This window comes from Bos indicus, chromosome 5 (assembly GCF_029378745.1).
Source record: "Bos indicus isolate NIAB-ARS_2022 breed Sahiwal x Tharparkar chromosome 5, NIAB-ARS_B.indTharparkar_mat_pri_1.0, whole genome shotgun sequence".
NCBI classification, from domain to species: domain Eukaryota; kingdom Metazoa; phylum Chordata; class Mammalia; order Artiodactyla; family Bovidae; genus Bos; species Bos indicus.
The window spans coordinates 94630885-94652210 of record NC_091764.1 but is presented as its reverse complement, the minus strand read 5'-3'; the positions used below and the strand labels follow the sequence as shown (position 1 = coordinate 94652210).

The following is a 21326-nucleotide window of genomic DNA, read 5'->3' as shown; positions in this document are numbered from 1 at the left end:
TGGTGTGCATTCTAGGTTTTACAACAGGTCTTTTTGCTTTCATTACTTGTCACATTAGAGGCTGCTGCAAACATGTAAGGAAAATCTATGTCCTACATGCAATGTTATTACTGGCTGCCTTATCCTTAGCCAGAGAAGAAAAACATTTGCTCTGCTGGGGCAACAGAAAAAGGAAAGGGTTGGGAAAACTCGGGGCTTCCCTTGACTCTACACTTTGAAGCATCCACACAGTGCTCCCCATGCTGAACCAGTGAGCTTGCTAAGCCAGAAAGATCACTTGAAGACAGGACTGCAAGAACTGCCAAGACTAGACAGAAGGAAGAAGAATCTTCCTGATCCAAAAGACCCTGTAAATACTGCAATGCACAGACACACACAGACATACCCCATGTGTTTGGTAATTAACACATTATTAAATTTCGTCCGTGCTGACGCGTCTAATGTCAACCTGTCAACCAAAGAGTTCTGGTTACCGTTAAAGTCTGTTTTAAACATGGAGGGCTTATCTGTTACCTGGGCTTAGGAAGCCATCAACTACATACCAGAAGCGCTTTCAAATTTAAGAGGTTTAATTTATTAAGGACACCAAAATATTTCTGGCTGTTTTTCCCCAAGATTTCCAAGATATTAGCCAGGAGAAGTATTGTTATGATCATCAGTGGTCAAGCTGTAATTGACATAAACCAGACGGTGGATTTAAGAAGAGAGAGACAGAAAGTGTGTGTGTGTGTGTGCGTGCTGAGCAGTGATACAGAATTTTGTTATTATAAGTTTTCTGACTTTTAATGAAAACCCAAACACTCACTTGAGTAGAAACATATCTTTGGATGTTTTCATTAGACAACTAACTAACAAACTTAAAGGGCACACCTTGAAAACTGTAATATACTTGAGCACGTACGCTGTGCCGGATACCAATCTAAAAAACTTGTGTATAATATTTCACTCAGTTCTAACAACAACTCTTTGAGATAGGCACTATTATAATCTTTGTATAATTGCAGAAATTGAGGATTTAAGTGCCGTGTCAAAGTTGCCAAGTTCACACAGCTAATAAAGTGTAGAACTGGGAGTCAGACCTAACAGTAGGACTCAGGGGCTTTTGCACTTGACTCCAGGCCACCCAAGCCACTGTTAGCAAGTAGACAATTGGTCTTATTTACCCTAAATGCCTGGGCTTCCCTGGAGATTCAGACTGTACAGAATCTGCTTGCAATGCAGGAGACTTGGGTTCAATCCCTGGGTCAGGAAGACCCCCTAGAGAAGGAAATGGCTACCCACTCCAGAATTCTTGCATGGAGAATCCCATGAACAGAGGTGCCTGGTGGGCTACAGTCCAAGGGGTCTCAAAGAGTTGGACATGACTGAGTAACTAAGCACACTAAATTCCAAATTGGTATTGAGTGTGGGGGAAAGCAGATAGGCCATGTCAGGTTTGGAGCCTCTGAAGCAATTCACACAGCTGTTGTTCAGTTGCCAAGTCGTGTCTGACACTTAGACCCAGGTTCAAAGCAGAGACACCCAGTTTCTACCACTCCAAGGTCACCTGCTGGCCCGCCCTTCCTAGGAATACTTTTTCCGCTGGGTGTTTGGTAAGAAATGGATTGTTTGAGCCCACAGGTAGATCATGGTCATTTGGGGAGGCATTTGAGTAGGTGAGGAGCCAAATACATTCCAGAAGGTATAATTTCTTGCAGACTGAAAAAAACGCAAAAGTTACTTACAAAACAGATACAATCTGTACAACAGGAAGGTGAAGGTAGAGTACAATGACAAGGCAGAGATGAGCAATCCATATTAATAAAGAACTAGAATAAACATGAATTCACCATGGCTAGAGTCTGGTTTCAAAGCTGATAGGTTATCAAGTCCTCTGTGGTTGTTTTCACTGAACTCTGGGAAAAGGTCTCAGAACTAGGTCTCAGAACTGACTCCCACACATAAGTTAAACCAGCACTTCTTTTTAAATGGGAGGTGTGGTTACAAGGTCTCGGGAAAACAGTCTCATGTTGAAATAGGAAAACACTGCCTGTTTATAGATGACAGACAAAAAGGCAATTGTTTAAAGGCATGTGGTCTATCATTGTCATCTTAACCTAAACGAAAATAAACACCCATGGCAGAATGTATATAAGGTGGAATGAGAGAGCAGTCCAAAGAAAAGTTATTAATCAAGAATCATAGGATTTAAGACTTGGGAAGGACCTTAACAAACAAGTTCCACTTCTGCACTTTCCATAAATTAAAACCAAGGTCGGCAGAATGTGGACTTCTTGTGCAGGTATTCCCTGAGGGTATGGAACGTGAGGACCAGAGAATAGTATGTGGAACCTGGAAGCCCCGATCTTTGAGAGGTAGGCCAGTAAACAGCAGCCCTGAAACAGCTGCTTAGGGTCAAAAAAGAGGTGGCAGGAAAGCCAAGCAGGGTGATGTAATGGGAGCCTGGGAAGGCAGGAGTTTTAGGAAAGAGTAAGCAGTAGTGTTAAATGGTAACAAGAGTTCTAAGAACTGGGAAAGATTCATTAGATTGGTTGGTTATTGATCAGTGGTGTGTGTGTGGTCAGTCATATCCAACTCTTTGAAACCCCATGGACTGTAGGCCAACAGGTTCCTCTGTCCACAGGATTTTTCAGGCAAGAATACTGGAGTGGGTTGCCATTTCCTCCTCCAGGGGATCTTCCCGACCCAGAAATCAAACCCTCATCTCTTGCGTCTCCTGCACTGGCAGGCGGATTCTTTACCACTGGGTCACTTGGGAAGCCCTGACTTTTGTAAAATCAGTTTTAGCAGTATGATCACAGTGAAAGATGTTTAAGCAATGAACAGGAAGTCAAAAAAAAGTTAAGACACTGAGGCCAGAGCCCATGTTCAATAACCTTGGAGAAAAGAAAAAGATGGAGTGGTGGACAAAGAAATGCTCAGGCAAAAAGGTCGGTAGAGAATGAGAGGAATCCTTGAGACAAGGATTGAAACTACTTTGGGGAAGACAAAGCCAGCTGAGGTCTATGCTCTGACTGATGGATCAGTCTTGACAGAAGGAGACACCCAGTTTGTTAAGAGATAATACAGATGAAAAAGGGATGGTTATAGGGTACAAGGGTTTCCCAGGTGATGACAGTGGTAAAGAACCTGCCTGCCAATGCAGGAGATGTCAGAGATGTAGGTTCAATCCCTGGGTCAGAAAGATCCCCTGGAGGAGCGCACGGCAACCCACTCCAGTATCCTTACCTGGAGAATTCCATGGACAGAGGAGCCTGGTGGGCTACAGTCCATACTATCGCACAGAGTCAGACATGACTGAAGCAACTCAGCACGCAGCATGCATACGGAACAGAAAGTAAGTGGTTCTCTCAACTGTATTTTTATTTTCATGATTCACTTTCCAAAGCATGTAGACTTTCTTTTGGTGATGACATAAGGTTTAAAAATTCCCCTTCCCTTATTGCCTGTGTTAAATTGTGAATGAATGGATGTTAAACAGTGAGCTCTAACCCTTGATCCCTCACTGGTGAAAATTCAGGCCAGCTCTTGTGGGCAGAACGGATCTTCCCACACACTGCCTCACCCTCATCCTCCACTCAATGAAACACTCTCCTCATTCTTCAGATCATTCCACCAGCTACAAAAGTTAGGTTCTCACACCATCAGGAAGGCTTCCCAGGTGGCGCTAGTGGTAAAGAACACCCCCGACAATGCAGGCAGCATAAGATACACGGGCTTGATCCCTGGGTCAGGAAGTTCCTCTGGAGGAGCGCATGGCAACCCACTCCAGTATTCTTGCCTGGAGAATCTCAATGACAGAGGAGCCTGGCAGGCTACAGTCCATAGGGTCACAAAGAGTCGGACACGACTGAGGCAACTTAGCATGCATGGAAGCAAGCATGCATGCTTGCCATCAGGAAACTAAGATGAATAGGGAGGAGTTTAACAATCTTAGAGCTTGTGAAGGCTGGAAGTTTCTTAACCTTGCCAACCGTCTACTACTTTCTTTACCTGGTTTCTGCCAAAGGCCAAAGCAAATAGCAAGTGGGAGGAAACAGTGATGGCAAAGAGCCCTCTCAAGAAAATTAAGAGAAAAAGAGAGAGAAAGACTTACAGCAGGCAGTATTTACTGCTGAAATGAAACCAGAGAGCCGATTTGGAAAGAGAGGTTGGTCACAGAATTAATGACTGCTCATATATGTTTGGGATATGAATTTGAGCAAACTTCGAGAGATAGTGGAGGACAGGGATGCCTAGTGGGCTACAGTCTATGGTGTTGCGAAGAGTCAGACATGACTTAATGACTGAACAACAACAACGATGTAAGTGTTTAAGACTATATGGATGACCTGTTGTATTGGATGATCTGAACAGGCTTCTGTCTATGAACACACACACGCTATATCTGTTAGAGCCCTTTCTTGAGAACCAAAAGCTCAGTTGCTGCTGCTGCTGCTAAGTCGCTTCAGTCGTGTCCGACTCTGTGCAACCCCATAGACGGCAGCCTACCAGGCTCCCCCATCCCTGGGATTCCCCAGGCAAGAACACTGGAGTGGGTTGCCATTTCCTTCTCCAATGCATGAAAGTGAAAAGTCAAAGTGAAGTCGCTCAGTCATGTCCGACTCTTAGCGACCTCATGGACTGCAGCCTACCAGGCTCCTCCATCCATGGGATTTTCCAGGCAAGAGTACTGGAGTGGGGTGCCATTGCCTTCTCTGAAAAGGTCAGTGGACAAAGTCAATTATGAGTCTTTCTTCTGGTAAGAGACTAAAGCAACGTTCTCTGAAAAAGCACATTACCCTGGCATTTTAGCAACACCTGCTTAGCACTCTTTAATTATAAAATCTGAGATCTGTTTTTCAAGTTGGACTAGACACATTTTTCACTTCCACCATTTTGCCCTTTACCTGAAAGGTCTGCAAACCTTTCCTCAGGTGTGGAACACTAAAGGTTCTCAGTTACTGAGAAGCACCACAATCTGGTCATTTAAATTCACCCTAGAGGTGCTGGCAATATCTGTCTCACTTGAGCTCAGACACATCCCAGCCTTCACAGTCCTCCCTGATTTTAGATGTGTCGAGTGACAACGAAATGAAGCAGAACCCTATGGCCCTTCCCCCCATGTCCTCTGCCTGCCTTTTGTCTGTGGAAAAACTTTAGCCAAAGAATACATTTAATCAGAGAAGTGAGAACATGCAGAAACAAAGGAAAACAGTCAGAGGAGACCAAATAATAATAATGTCGTCATTAAGCAAAGTCAAGGACCCTTAGTTCCTTCTCAAGGGTTGTAGATAAGATTCTGAGCCATATCCTGTGAGCTGTCTTATAGATACTGAAAGCCCTACCAGGTGGAGTGATTAACTACAGGATGACCAGACTGTAGCTGTGACATGCTGCTGCTGCTGCTGCTGCTGCTAAGTCGCTTCAGTCGTGTCCGATTCTGTGCGACCCCATAGACGGCAGCCCACAAGGCTCCTCTGTCCCTGGGATTCTCCAGGCAAGAATACTGGAGTGGGTTGCCATTTCCTTCTCCAATGCATGAGAGTGAAAAGTAAAAGTGAAGTTGCTCAGTCGTACCCGACTTTTAGCGACCCCATGGACTGCAGCCTACCAGGCTCCTCCATCCATGGGATTTTCCAGGCAAGAGTACTGGAATTCTGAGAATTGGCCTCAAGGACATGGAAACAAACTGACCCAGGGAACTGAAAATTAACTGTACTAAAAACAATCAAGATGATGCTGGTCAGACCACTGATGACCAATTTCAAGATGACTGTTAGAGCTGACTGTGTGGTCCCTGCATGTAGCCCCCTCCCTCTGTCTATAAAAATTCATGTGCCCTGATTGGGGTGCAGGGGAGTCAGCCTTTAGACAGATGTCCTCTCTCCCTGCCTGGTTGCCAGAATCCAAAATAAAGCAAACTTTCCTTTCGACCAATCTGTCCTCTTTATTGACTTTTGAGCAACAAGCAGTCAAACCCTGCTTTGGATAACAATAATAGAATTCTTCTCCTTGTAAAGACGCATTTATTCAGCACTCAACACATGCTTGACATTGAGCCGGTTGCTGAGCATATCGAGATTGATGAGATATTACATTGGCCCCTCAGGATTTCATATAGACAAAAAAAAAAAAAAGAGCAAATGTATTTTTTAATTTATCCAATCTTATTTCTCTGGAAGTCGGACATCGTTCCTTGGAATATCAAGACCTCTGACGTATCCATTGCCTTGTGTATTATTAACAGCGCTGCTTTACCATAAAGAAGCAAAAGCGGACATAAAACCTGATTATGCAAAATGAAAATCTGAGTTAAAGAGAATTCTAATAGAGCCACATAGGAGAATAGGAGATATGCCAACCGCCCCTTCCCCTCCCCCCGCCCGCTGAGTCAGTAACAAAGACACACAAAGACACACACACACTACTACCACCACCACAACAAACACCTTACCTGACTTGCCCACGCCTGCTCTCCCAAATATTGCCAGTTTGACCTCTGCACTTTTAGCCATGCTGGGTGCTGGTAGACAATTCCCTGTGGTTCAAACTAAAGAGCTGAGAAGATCTTTGTGGTTCCAGCCCTGGGATTCACCATAGCATGGTAAATCTGCAATCCTTAAACAAAAGAGATTTGCGAATTCACAAATGACTGGAGAAAGAATTTCATATTTATTAAGCATCTTCTATGTACCAGAATCATTGACTTGATCAGTATCTTTGATCTTGTGATCGCCACCACAATCCTGCAAGAGGGCTCGAGGAATTTACTGTAAACCACTCAACTAAAAAATGATAGTTCCAGGACTTGCTCTTCAATCTGTCTGGTTCTAAAACATACCTTTTTTCTTTTTTTTTTTACATAAGATAGCATTTTCAAAAGCACTTCCTCAAAGAATGTTTTATGTCAGTAATTGATAACAAATCCTTGTCTGTAAATATAAGTATTTATCATGTGCCTGTAAATACCCAATATACAAACACACACGATGGGGACAGTCACATTTGGAATTCTATTTCCCTTTGGGCTGACTAATACACATTTCTACTAGCTAACCCCACTGTAATATGATTGAATTTGCCTTTCAAGGTTTAAGTTTTATCTCCATTCACTAGATCACAAGGTCAAGTCATATGACAGATACCCACATTTCTAAAACTGATACATAACATCTAGATATTTTTACATTTTCCTAGGCACAATGCCCTGGAACACAAAAGATAAATGCTATTATAACAACCTCAAGTACATTAGTTTATAGCATTGTCCTAATACTTGGGTGCTCAGTCATGTCTCTCCTTGTGACCCCATGAACTGTAGCCTGCCAGGCTCCTCTGTCCATGGGATTCTCTAGACAAGACTACTGGAGTTGGTTGCCATTTTCTCCTCCAAGGGGATCTTCCTGACCCAGAGATCAGAACCCCCGTCTCCTGCATGTCTCCTGCACTGGCAGGCAGATTCTTCACCACTAGTACCACCTGGTAAGTGATATTATGTAAACGTAAGCTTCCCAGGTGGCACTAGTGGGAAAGAATCTGCCTGCCAATGCAGGAGACGTTAAGAGATGCAGGTTCAGTCCCTGAAGACCCCCTGGAGGAGAGCACTGCAACTCCTCCAGTATTCTTGCCTGAAGAATACCCTGGACAGAAGAGCCTGGAAGGCTACAGTCCATAGGGTCACACAAAGTCAGACACAACTGAAGCAACTTAGCACGGATGCAAGCCCACTTTATATTATGGGTGCTTTAGGAATGACGCCAAGGTCCTTGGTACCATGGAAATGTAAAATTGGAAAGTCTTGGAGTTAATGGAAAAAAAAAATCCTCCAGCCATCACAGGAGCCCTTTCATATGACCAGGCAACCATCTAATAACCACTCAGGGTCGAATTTACCACTTCCAGGAGTGAGGGGAGGAGCAGCATAACATCAACTTTTTATTTTCTTTCACTCAGAGCCCTTCAAGTACCTAGCAATTACTAGGAGCCTTTGTCCCATTCTAGACTTCTACCTTCTAGGAAAGTGAGACCAGTCCTCTTCCTTGGTTCTACACAGAGACGTCTGTTCTTGTTTATGCTTTTTGACCCTCACCTTCCCTCTTGACCATATGCAGCTCCCTTCTCTGGCATTTGCCATTTTAATCACTCTAAAAACATGGCATCCTTTGCATTCAACCCCTTGAAATGTGACCTGACAAATGACCCAGCACAAGTTTCATGGGATTCTTCCTCTTCATCAAGGCATGGTGGTTATATTCATATTAAGGCTCACATTTTTCACATGAACTGCAGGCTTCTCCATTCTGAACTTCTGCAATCGATGTTTTCATCTTAAATACAAGACTTCACTTTCAAGTCTGTTATCTAAACATATGAACCGCTCCTGCCAGGGTTTTGGCATTTACAAATTTTCTAAAAGAGCTTTTCCAGAGAAAGAAAAAAAGGAAAAGTTCTCCTGAAAAAGTATTTCTACAAAGACATTAACATGTAATTGTTTCCTTCCCTATGCATCTAAACCACTGACCTCTGCCTCACAAATTATGTATTTGCTGACTTCCACAGTGTCAGAGCTTCCTCCGAAGGACAGAAAGGTCAACATTAGCATTGGCTGCTGTTTACTTCATCAAAATAATGAAAAAACTCCTTCGTGATCATTAGTAGCACAAAACACAGAAGTTGTAACATCTGTAATGTGTCCAGTCCTACACTTTCAGCTAAAGATAAAAGAACTTTGTTGTCATTTTATGTGCATTCATTAAGAAAAGGCCTCTGTGTTTAAGGTTCAGTGCTTCATCACAGAAGCATCACAGAAGCATAATCTATTGAGATATATTAACTAAATGAATTCCAAATAAGAATGGCAAGCATTTCTTTGAAACATAGAACATGCAAGTGTCTGGAGCTTGTATAAACAGCAATTTGCTATCTCATGCAGGACTGCTCATTCCCATGCCCATAAAAATCCAAATAATTTACTATTTGATTTATGCTTCAAGAGAGTAGCCATCAAATGTAATTTGAAAAAAATAAACAAACACTTGTTAAGTCAAGTTTTTCAGTAATTCCCAAATGGCCTCAGAGGCATAGGAACTTCACATAAGAAAGAGAAATTGTGTGGGTTGAATGTTTCATATATAACGTAATAAAGATACAGCTACTTAGCATCAATTTTAGGTTATGTTAAGAAAAACCCCTTAAAGGGAGACACAAAACTGACATACATCTTTGAACATTTTCTCACATGAATATGTGAAAAAGTTACATTTGATAAAGACAGGAAACAAAGATAAATGTGTCAGTTGTATTAATAAGGGACCTGTTGCCAAGTCTCTGATGTTCAAAATAATTCAAGATCCAAGACCTTCCATAACATGGATGGAAGAAAACATTCATTTTCATGTTGTTGGGCAGAAGTCTTCTGTCTGTGTCTCGAAGCTGCTGTTCAGTTTTTAGGTGGACAGTGTTTTAATAGAACAAAAAATTCTCAGTTTCTGTCACTACTAAAGCTAAAATCACAGGTAAGAGGTTCATTTGAGGGATTAAAGGTGTATTGATCTTTTTCCGAAACAGAAAGGTACCAAAAGAAAGCTTAGGAAGACTCCAAATTCTGTTACTGTTAATGCATGCATTGATTCATCCCACATACATGCTAATCACAAATGGTCATCTTCAAAGAGCTTACAATCCAATAGGCCTATGATATTTAGTTCACTAATAAGCTGATCTTATTTATTTTTTAAAAAAAATTTATTCACAGTAAATCCCTAAACTATTATACTTACCACAGTCCTTGCTTTCTACATCTTCTTGGGGTGGGGGGGGCGGGGAGGTGGGAAACACAAGCATCTTTATAAGGTAATAGTTGTTTCAACTTCTGTGTTTATGGTCTCATCAAAATAAAGTGCAGGTATTTAGGGAAACAAAGACTCTAATCTGACGGTGGGATGAGATTCTCTTTGGGCCACTCCTTCTCTAGCTCTGAAACCAAGTTTTGCCAGTCTCATTACCAGGAATTGTCCCTCATCTTATCACAACGCAGCACGCACGGGGACGAGGAAGATTGTAGGAGACCCCTGGCTATAGCGTTGCTCAGAAAGCAACAGGTATCCTGGAATGATAAACAAGCCCATGGTGGACTGCAGGTCACTTGCTCTCAATCTAGGCGGCGGATGGAACCTGAGTCAAAAAGGCATTTCTGATCTTAGCCCCGAACGGAGGGTGCTGTTAAGCCCCCGGCGTTGGCGCTCACATCACCCTCTCGGCGACCCCCAACCCCTGCCTGGGAGGACCCAGGGACCAAGAGGACCGCCCCCAGAGGCCGAGCGTTCAGGGGCTCCGAAGGGTTTGCAGGAAGTCATCCCGAAAGGGCCACCTGGGCACGTGCATTACACTCACCTGTTCACACTCTCCAGGCCCGGGAGAGCTGCGGTCCCCTGGCAAGTTCGGAAGCCGGTCCCCGGGACCGCTAACCCTCCCACGTTGCGCAGCGCAGTCTGCGGGGGGCGTTTCCCAGCCGCTGGGCTGAGATCGTGGGTGGGAGCGGCGGCAAGCGCTGGCGGAGCGGCCGGGGTCTCCTCGCTGCCGCTCGCTCCGACTAGCGGCCGAGGGACTGCGGCAGGACGCGAGCTCAGCCCGGGAGGCCGCCGGGATGCTGCAGTGCGGCGCTCCGGCGCCCCCTACCGGCGCCAGCGCCAGGTTCCCCCCTCGAGGCTGCCTCCAGCTGCAGAGTGTGAGCATCCATATACCCGCCTTCGCCGCACCCGAGACACTCTTCGCTTGGCCCCCCTCAGTTCCCGGCTTCTGGGTTCTCACAGAAGGACCTCGTCCCTTGGTTAAAACCTCGCGTGTGAATGCACCAGTGCGTGATGTTTTCTATTCCCTCCTTCAAATCATCCTCACACCATCCTTTAGAGGCATGTTTAATTATCCCCATGAGACCCAAGAGAAAACAGAGGATAAATAACTTGTCCTGGGGCTTCCCGGATGGCTCAGCGGTAAAGAATCCGCCTGCAATGCAGGAGGCGCGGGGTCGATCCCTGGGTGGCGAAGATCCCTCGGAGAAGGAGATAGCAACTCACTCCAATATTCTTGCCTGGGAAATCCCATGGACAGAGGAGCCTGGCGCGCTATAGTCCATGGGGGTCGCAAAGAGTTGGACACGACTGAGCGCAAAACTTGTCCCCAAGGCTAGTAAACGGTTGGAATGAAATTTTGGGCCAGATTGGAAGCTAAGATGCTAGAAGAGACATCATTTCAGTTCAGTCGCTCAATCGTGTCCAATTCTTTGCGACCCCATGACACGCAGCGCCAGGCCTCCCTGTCCATCACCAACTCCCGGAGTTCACCCACACTCATGTCCATTGAGTTGGTGATGCCATCCAACCATCTCATCTTCTGTCATCCCCTTCTCCTCCTGCCCTCAATCTTTCCCAGCATCAGGGTCTTTTCAAATGAGTCAGTTCTTCGCATGAGGTGGCCAAAGTATTGGAATTTCAGCTTCAACATCAATCCTCCCAATGAACACCCAGGACTGGTCTCCTTCAGGGTGGACTGGTTGGATCTCCTTTCAGTCCAAGGGACTCTCAACAGTCTTCTCCAACACCAGAGTTCAAAAGCATCAATTCTTCGGCACTCAGCTTTCTTTATAGTCCAACTCTCACATCCATACATGATTACTGGAAAAACCATAACCTTGACTAAACAGACCTTTGTTGGCAAAGTAATGTCTCTGCTTTTTAATATGATATCTAGGTTGGTCATAACTTTCCTTCCAAGGAGTAAGCATCTTTTAATTTCATGGCTGTAATCACTATCTGCAGTGATTTTGGAGCCCAAACAAATAAAATCAGCCACTGTTTCCCCATCTATTTGCCATGCCATCCATGACTGGATGCCATGATCTTAGTTTTCTGAATTTTGAGCTTTAAGCCAACTTTTACACTGTCCTCTTTCACTTTCATCAAGAGGCTCTTTAGTTCTTCTTCACTTTCTGCCATAAAGGTGGTGTCATCTGCATATCTGAGGTTATTGATATTTCTCCTGGCAATCTTGATTCCAGCTTGTGCTTCTTCCAGTCCAGCATTTCTCATGATGTACTCTGCATAGAAGTTAAATAAGCAGGGTGACAATATACAGCCTTAATGTACTCCTTTTCGTATTTGGAACCAGTCTGTTGTTCCATGTCCAGTTCTAACTGTTGTTTCCTGACCTGCATATAGGTTTCTCAAGAGGCAGGTCAGGTGGTCTGGTATTCCTATCTCCTTCAGAATTTTCCACAGTTTATTGTGATCCACACAGTCAAAGGCTTTGGCATAGTCAATAAAGCAGAAATAGATCTTTTTCTGGAATTCTTGCTTTTTCCATGATCCAGAAGATGTTGGCAATTTGATCTCTGGTTCCTCTGCCTTTTCTAAAACCAGCTTGAACATCTGGAAGTTCAGGGTTCACCTATTGCTGAAGCTTGGCTTGGAGAATTTTGAGCATTAGTTTACTAGCATGTGAGATGAATGCAAATGTGCGGTAGTTTGAGCATTCTTTGGCATTGCCTTTCTTTGGGACTGGAATGAAAACTGACCTTTTCCAGTCCTGTAACCACTGCTGAGTTTTCCAAAGTTGCTGACATATTGAGTGTAGCACATTCACAGCATCATCTTTTGGGATTTGAAATAGTTTAACTGGAATTCCATCACCTCCACTAGCTTTGTTTGTAGTGATGCTTCCTAAGGCCCACTTGACTTAACATTCCAGGATGTCTGGCTCTAGGTGAGTGATCACATCATTGTGATTATCTGGGTCATGAAGAACTTTTTTGTATAGTACTCCTGTGTATTCTTGCCACCTTTTCTTAATATCTTCTGCTTCTGTTAGGTTCATACCATTTCTGTCCTTTATTGAGCCCATGTTTGCATGAAATATTCCCTTGGTATCTCTAATTTTCTTGAAGAGAGCTCTAGTCTTTCTCATTCTATTGTTTTCCTCTATTTCTTTGCATTGATCACTGAAAAAGGCTTTCTTATCTCTTCTTGCTATTTTTTGGAACTCTGCTTTCAGATGGGTATATCTTTCCTTTTGTCCTTTGCTTTTCACTTCTCTTCTTTTCACAGCTATTGATAAGCCCTCCTCAGACAGCCATTTTGCTTTTTTTGCATTTCTTTTCCTTGGGGATGGTCTTGATCCCTGTCTCCTGTACAATGTCACAAACCTTCATCCATAGTTCATCAGGCACTCTATCAGATCCAGTCCTTTAAATCTATTTCTGACTTCCAGTGTATAATCATAAGGGATTTGGCTTAGGTCATACTTGAATGGTCTAGTGGTTGTCCCAATTTTCTTCAATTTAAGTCTGAATTTGGCAATAAGGAGTTCATAATCTGAACCACAGTCAGCTCCCGGTCTCGTTTTTGCTGACTGTATTGAGCTTCTCCATCTTTGGCTGCAAAGAATATAATCAATCTGATTTTGGTGTTGGCCATCTGATTATGGCCATGTGTAGAGTGTTCTCTTGTGTTGTTGGAAGAGGGTGTTTGCTATGACCAGTGTGTTCTCTTGGCAAAACTCTATTAACCTTTGCCCTGCTTCATTCTGTACTCCAAGGCCAAATTTGCCTATTACTCCAGGTGTTTCTTGACTTCCTACTTTTACATTCCAGTCCCCTATAATGAAAAGGACATCTTTTTTGGGTGTTAGTTCTAAAAGGTCTTGTAGGTCTTCATAGAACCATTCACCTTTAGCTTCTTCAGCATTACTGGTCAGAGGATAGACTTGGATTACCATGATATTGAATGGTTTGCCTTGGAAACGAACATAGATCGTTCTGTCATTTTGCATCCAATTACTGCATTTTGGGCTCTTTTGTTGACCATGATGGCTACTCCATTTCTTCTGAGGGATTCCTGCCCACAGTAGTAGACATAATGGTCATCTGAGTTAAATTCGCCCATTCCAGTCCATTTTAGTTCGCTGCTTCCTAGAATGTCGACATTCACTCTTGCCATCTCCTGTTTGACCACTTCCAATTTGCCTTGATTCATGGACCTAAGATTCCAGGTTCCTATGCAATATTGCTCTTACAGCATCAGACCTTTCTTCCATCACCAGTCACATTCACAACTGGGTGTTGTTTTGGCTCCATCCCTTCATTATTTCTGGAGTTACTTCCCTACTGATCTCCAGTAGCAAATTGGGCACCTACTGATCTGGAGAGTTCATCTTTCAGTATCTTATCATTTTGCCTTTTCATACTGTTCATGGGGTTCTCAATGCAAGAATACTGAAGTGGTTTGCCATTCCCTTCTCCAGTGGACCACGTTCTGTCAGACCTCTCCACCATGACCCACATACTGAATTTAATGGAAATTCATATCTGTATATTTGAGAAATTTCCAAAAGCTTCACACTCTCCTTGCAAGATCAGCATTTATAATGGTTGAATTGAAGTCGCTGTCCATCGTCCTCAAAATCTAGCAATGATAATTAATAGTCATGCTATGCTAGACCACCTTTCACATCTCTTATCTCATTTGGTATTTATACACTCCTTGAGGTAAGCACTCATATTTAAAATTATTATCCTTTCATAGATGAGGAGGTGCATTTCAGAGAGGTTAAATGATTTTCCAAAGACTATGACACTTCTGGTTAGAGGAACAGGAAACACCTAGGTTATTTCTTTCCTTTGAAACATAGGTATCCTTCGCAAGATACCAGGTGGACTCCAGGAAGCTATCACGTAGAGCAGACAGGGACCTGGGGCTGAGTGTACAATCTGCAGTGTGTTCTTGATGGGAGAGATGTAAACAGGGAGGCTGTTTCCAGGGCCAGCTCACCTGAAAATCCACTGTAGCCATGAGTTGTGGGCCACGCTGACCAGAGCAGTTGGGTCTGGGACAGAGGCAGGAATCTCCTTGCAGCTTAGGAGTTGTCTTAAGAATTCTTTGAGAAATCTCAAATACTGTCTCCTCTGTGACTTTTCTGATCACAGACCTATGTCCTACTGCTAAAAACACACTTGCATTAGATGACCCAACTCTATGTCTCCTAGCACCCTGTGCTCCATTATCACATTTGCATTGTACTCATTTTTATTTCTCAGTCTTCTCCATGAAACTTTGATGTTCCTGAATGTAGGGATATAGCATAATTGTCTTTGTACCTCCAGGATCTATGATCATGGTGGCACATAGTGGGTGTTCAAAAAACCGTTGAGTGAATGAAGAGAACAAAGTGGGAGTGTACGTATTGGATTTATTTGCACATGCTTAATTTGGGATAGAATAGCTAGTAAGAAGTTGAACATATGAGTCTGAAGCTCAGGAAGGAGGTCTGAGAGAGAGATTGAAGTGTCTCAGCATACAGGAAGTTTTCAAAGCTTCTGTCATGGTGAATGATCCAGGTAGATTATATGGAATTTTATAGAAATCCAATTACGTGGAATTCTATGGCTTTAAGGTGTTTAGGTTTCACATGTTACCTTCCTCTCCTATCAAACCCTGTATTCATGGAAAGAAAGAAAAAAGAAAGTGAATTTGCTCAGTCGTGTCTGCCTCTTTGTGACCCCATGGACTGTCCATCCATGGAATTTCCCAGGCAAGAGTACTAGAGTGGGTTGCCATTTCCTTCTCCAGTATTTATGGAAGGAGTTACCAAAAATATCTGTATTTGCATATCTATATGTAGATACCTATTTTCCTACTTACAGAGACTTAAGTTGAATTCCTACTTTGCCACTCTTACCTAATTGGAATTATTGAAGAGGGTCCAAGCCAGGCTTCTTTTATAACAGTTCTCGGGAACTTGTCTACAAAATCTGTTCTCTCCATCCTTCTACTTAGCCCATGTAGGTAGGCCAGCATTCCCCTTTCATTAGGGAAGCACTTGCAGGCATACCTACAGCTCTTGACATGCTGTACCCACAGAGAAGTAGCCGCCATATTGGAGCCTGATACCCATTGTATGATATTTTCAGCACATACATGCGTGCTCAGTCGCTTTAGTCATGGCCAACTTTTTGTGCCCCTATGGACTGTAGATGACCAGGCTCCTCTGTCCATGGGACTCTCCAGGCTAGAATACTGGAGTAGGTTTCCATGCCCTCCTCCAGGGATTTTTCCCCACCCAGGGATCCAACCCGTGTCTCCTGTGGCTCATGTATCACAGGTGAGTTCTTTACCACTGATCCACTGGAGAAGCCTCAATATCTTCAGTAGCCTGTATTCTGTGAGAGTAATATCGCAGCATATTTGCTTGCTAGGCAGCAATAGCCCTTGAGAGAGCTCTTGTTGTCCGCTGGTCCCTCAGCCTGACTTCAGGCTTAAGTTAAAACTTCTAACACAAAATTAGTAGATGAATCATCAGTATAAGCCCAAAATACCCATTACAGACTGGAATGTGTGTGTGTGTGTGTAGTTGCTAATCATGTTCATTGCAAATAATTGGAGTAGTTGAAAAATACAGAGAAGAAAATCACTCTCCAAATGATGCCATCCAGAAATAACCATTGTTATCATAAGAGAACCTCATTAAAGATGCTGTAGAACATAAATGAATCAATGGATGTATATACTGATATTAAATGGCATGTAGATATGCTGAGGGCCATCATATCCTTTTAATAATAAATAAATGCTATTTTTTAGTTTAATAAATACACTAAATTAAGCAGAAGATAAAGAAATGAAAGTGAACCTTAAAAAGCTTGTCTTCACTTTAGATATTTACTCACTTTGAAAGTAAAAATGTTAGTCTCTCAGTCGTGTCTGACTCTTTTTGACCCTATGGACTATAGCCCGCCAGGCTCTTCTGTCCATGGAATTTTCCAGGCAAGAATACTGGAGTGGGTTGCCATTTACTTCTCCAGGAAATCTTCCTGACCCATGGATCAAACCCAGGTTTCCAACATTGCAGGTGGATTCTTTCCCATCTGAGCTACAGGGGAAACCCCTATATGGTTCATATTTAACCACATATTTTAGTCAATGTCAGTTTACTTCTTGCCATTTAATAAGGAGGAAATTAGCCTCTTACTTCCCCATCCCTCTCCCTATATTTTTACTTCTGTATTATTTTTTATCAAGATTTTATAATATCTGTATTTGTTCTGTAACTCTAAGTCCCAAAGGGGTTTAAACTTAGTCCTATATTTAAATGAAATAAATTTATTCAATTATTTTACTGTAGTTTTTCTACTCGTGATTATTTTGATTCATCCCTTTTCATTTCTTCCTGATGTAATGTTCTCAAGAAAGTCTTGGATGGGCTGTATTGTATAATGGAGTATATTCAACTGTTTCTTTCCTTGATATTTTTAATTTATTTTGTTATTACCCTTCTTTTGTGTATGTAATCCCCTTCCTCCTTTTTTCTTGAAAAACATATTTTTCTGTTTATTTTAATCAGATATCATATTTGCTGCAATACATAATAAACCAATTCTTCCTGGCTCTGTTCCTCCCTTATCTGAAACCTGTTTGTTTTTTACTGTGGAGCCATGGCTTGAGGGCTAAGCATTTCACTCTGTCTATCATGCTGAGATGTGAAGATAAAGCAAAGAGGAGAGGTCACTGCAGTTTCTGTGCAGCCTTGTTAATGGCTGAGTGCCAGGATTTAGCGTAGGCAATCAGGATCCACACTATTCCAAAGAAAAGATTCCCCCAGACTTGAGAGTCTCCATTCATTCTCGGAGCCCTCTACACTGTCTCTTAAGCCATTCCCACTGACCCTGTCCCTCTTGTTAGAAGAGGAAAAGGATAGTTGCTCAGTTTATTTCTCTCCAAAATTGGAGGTATTCATTATTGGTGAAGAGAATACTCAGGAGTTCATGACTCACTGAAACTGCTGCAGGAAGTCAGAGCCTGTCTATACCATAATCTTTTGTTCCATTAGAAGATTCATTTTAAAGTTTTATGGCAAGAAATCAAACCCATTTCCTGATTTTGTTGCTGCAAATGACTTTTTTTTTTTTGGTCTGTGGATAGGCGTTATTGTTGTTATTCTCTATTTAATTAGATATTGCTCGTGCTCAGTTGCTTCAATATTAGGCAAAGGAAAATCTGATTTGGGCCATGGCTGGACTTTCCCTCTGCCTGGGAACAGATGTAAAATCTTGTAGAAGATAGTCACAGAGATAGAATTCCAGATATTTGCATAGACATGCCCCTGGGACCTTGGCCAGTCCATGAGCTTGCACGTTGTCTCATGAGTCTCTGGGAGACCTAGGAGAAGAACAGCTGTGTGGTGTCTGAAAGCTGGGCGGAGATTTCAGAGATCTCAGAGTCCTCGAAGAGACACTGGAGTTGACCCAAGCCAGAGTTCAGAGAACTTGGTGAACATCCTGGACCTTTGACTGAGACCTCAGTAGGGCCCTATCCTAGGAGTGAGAGTCATGCTTGGGAATAAGAACAGGAATCTAAGAAGAATGGCAAATGTGAAATACATTCCCTCCCCTGAATGAAGACTAAGGCGAGACCTTGAGAGGGACAAGCTAATCCACCGGTAAATTAACTGCCTGCTGAAACAAAACTGTTGAGAAAGAGAACACGATCCAGAGCTTCTCTAATCATCATCTATAATGTCAGACATTAGTATTTGTCTGCTTGGGCCGCCATAGCAAAATACCACAGACAGAGTAAAGTAAACAACAGAAATTTATTTCTCACAGTTCTGGAAGCTGTGAATTTCAAGATCAAGGTTCTGGTTAAGTAGGTTGCATTATGAGGCCTTTTCTTCTGCTGGCTCTTAGGTGGCTGTTATTTCACTGTGTACTCACATGACCTCTTCTGTGAGACTGCAGAGACCCTGGTATCTCTTCTTACTGTGCTCTGTACAGTGCACAGTTGCATGCGACTCTTTGCAGCCCTGTGGACTGTAGCCCACCAGGCTCCTCTGCCCATGGAATTTTCCAGGCAAGGATACTGGAGCAAGGTACCCTTTCCTACTCCAGGGGATCTTCCTGATCCAGGGATCGAACCTGCTTCTCTTGTGTCTCCTGCATTGGCAGGTGGATTCTTTACCACCGTTCAATTAAGTTCGGATGCTCAGTCACGTCTGACCCTTTGCAGCATGGACTGCAGCACTCCAGGCCTCCCTGTCCATCACCAATCCCGGAATTTACTCAAATTCATGTCCATTGAGTCAGTGATGCCATCCAACCATCTCATCCTCTGTCGTCCCCTTCTCCTCCTGCCCTCAATCTTTCCCAGCATCAGGGTCTTTTCAAATGGGTCAGCTCTTTGCATCGGGTGGCCAAAGTATTGGAATTTTAGCTTCAACATCAGTCCTTCCAATGAATATTCAGGACTGATTTCCTTTAGGATGGACTGGTTGGATCTCCTTGCAGTCCAAGGGACTCTCAAGAGTCTTCTCCAATACCACAGTTCAAAAGCATTAATTCTTCAGCTCTTAGCTTTCCTTATAGTCCAACTGTCACATCCATACATGACTACTGGATTCTTTACCACTAGCGGCACCTTATTGCCTCTTAAGAGAACATTAGCCCTGTCAAATCAGGGCCCCACTCTTAAGGTCTCCTTTAACCCCACTTCTGTAAAGGTCTTAGGCCAAAATAGAACCACATTGAGGGTTGGGGCTTCAACATACAAAATTTGGAGGGACACAGACCTTTAGTCTGTAGTACATACAGTAAAAATTACTAAATAAAAATGGTACAGATGAACCTATTTGCAGGGCCGAAATAGAGATGCAGATGTAGAGAACTGACATGTGCACCCAACAGGAGGGAAGAGGAGAGTAGGTTGAATTGGGAGAGTAACATTGACATATTTCACTACCATGTGTAAACTGACAGCTAGTGGGAAGCTGCTGTATGGCACAAGGAGTTCAGCTCGGTGCTCTGTGATGACCTAGAGGCGTGAGGTGGGATGGGGAGGTGGGAGGGAGGCTCAAGAAGGAGGAGATAAGTGCATACATATAGCTGATTCACTTTATTGGACTGCAGAAATCAACACAACATTGTAAAGTAATTATACTCCAATAATAAAATAGAATAAAATTACCAGATAATCAAGAAGCATAAAAAGATTTATCTCTAATAATATAGAGATAAAAGTCAATAGAAGTAAGCAAATAGATAACCTAAACATTGGAGTAACTAGACTAGAACTTCAAAATTTCTAGGATTATTTTTCTAAAGGAGATAGTGAACAAATACTTAAAAATACAAAATATTTACTATATTTTGTCCATTTTTGGATTTTAATAGAGAAATAGAACCTATGAATATGATGAAGCCCAGATTGACCAACACAGAAGAGTAAGAAGATATGGAACTCACCTCCCTCCCACCACACACACGTGCAAAATACAGTGACATATGGAACAATTCTACTGAAACCTAACTCTAAGCTGGCAGGACTCAAATGCCGCCAAGGCTATATGAAAGACACACGTATAATCAGGTAGGACAGGAACAAAAGCAACCTGTGCCCCTGGGAGGTGACTCAGAGGAAAAGGGAGATTATGTAGGTAGGCAAACACCTGCCCTGGGGAATGAGCTGTGTGAGCCACAGATTGGAGACACAGCCCTGGAGTCCTCCGTGCAGGAGACAATTCCTCCCAGCACAGCTCATGCATGCTCAGTCGCTCAGTTGTGTCCGACCCTTTGTGACCCCCATGGACTGTAGCCTGCCAGGCTCCTCTGTCCACGGGATTTCCCAGGCAAATATACTGGAATGGGATGCATGGGTGGACCCAGAGAGTGTCATACATGGTGAAGTAAATCAGAAAGAGAAAAACAAATATCATATATTAACACGTATATGTGGAATCTAAAAAAGTGATACAGATGAACCTATCTGAAGGGCCGGAATTAGAGATGCAAATGTAGAGAACCGACATGTAGACACAGCAGGGGAAGGGGTCGGTGCAATGGATTGGGAGATTAGGATTGACATATATACACTTCCATGTGTAAAATAGATAGCACAGGGAGCTCAGCTCAGTGCTGTGTGATGACCTAGACGGGTGGGATGGGCGAGTCGGGTGGGAGGGAGGTCCAAAAGGGAGAGGAATATATGTATACATACAACTGATTCACTTTGTTGTACAGCAGAAGCTAACACAACATTGTAAAGCAACTATACACCAAAAAAGAAAAAAAAGACAACAGAACCCATTCAAAGCAGGAAAGGAGTAATGTCTTTAGGTACTGATAAGGAATGAACTCCAAGATATGTTGTTAAATGGGAAATAAAGAGCAAACCAGTATGACACAATTTGTATGTCTTAAAATTGTCTTTATATACACACATGTGTCCTCATGCATACATAGACTATCTCTGGAGGGAGGGTATACAACTCACCGGTACAGCGGTTTCTTCTGGAAAAGAGAACTG

At 43.0% G+C, this 21326-nt stretch overlaps 1 protein-coding gene across 2 annotated transcripts in view; it reads right to left on the bottom strand.

Annotated features, from left to right (window-relative positions):
• Positions 1-10606, bottom strand: part of RERG (RAS like estrogen regulated growth inhibitor) — a 133875-nt gene extending 123269 nt beyond the window's left edge. Inside the window, exons 1-2 of one of the 2 annotated variants that reach the window (XM_070790030.1) lie at positions 10375-10606; positions 6437-6600 (exon numbers count right to left, since the gene is read on the bottom strand). In XM_070790030.1, the coding sequence (XP_070646131.1) occupies positions 6437-6497 (61 nt within the window). In that variant the 5' untranslated portion in view covers positions 6498-6600; positions 10375-10606. The remainder of the gene's footprint in view (positions 1-6436; positions 6601-10374) is intronic. The other variant, XM_019961504.2, reaches the window with a different exon arrangement.
• Between the last annotated feature and the right edge of the window lie 10720 nt (positions 10607-21326).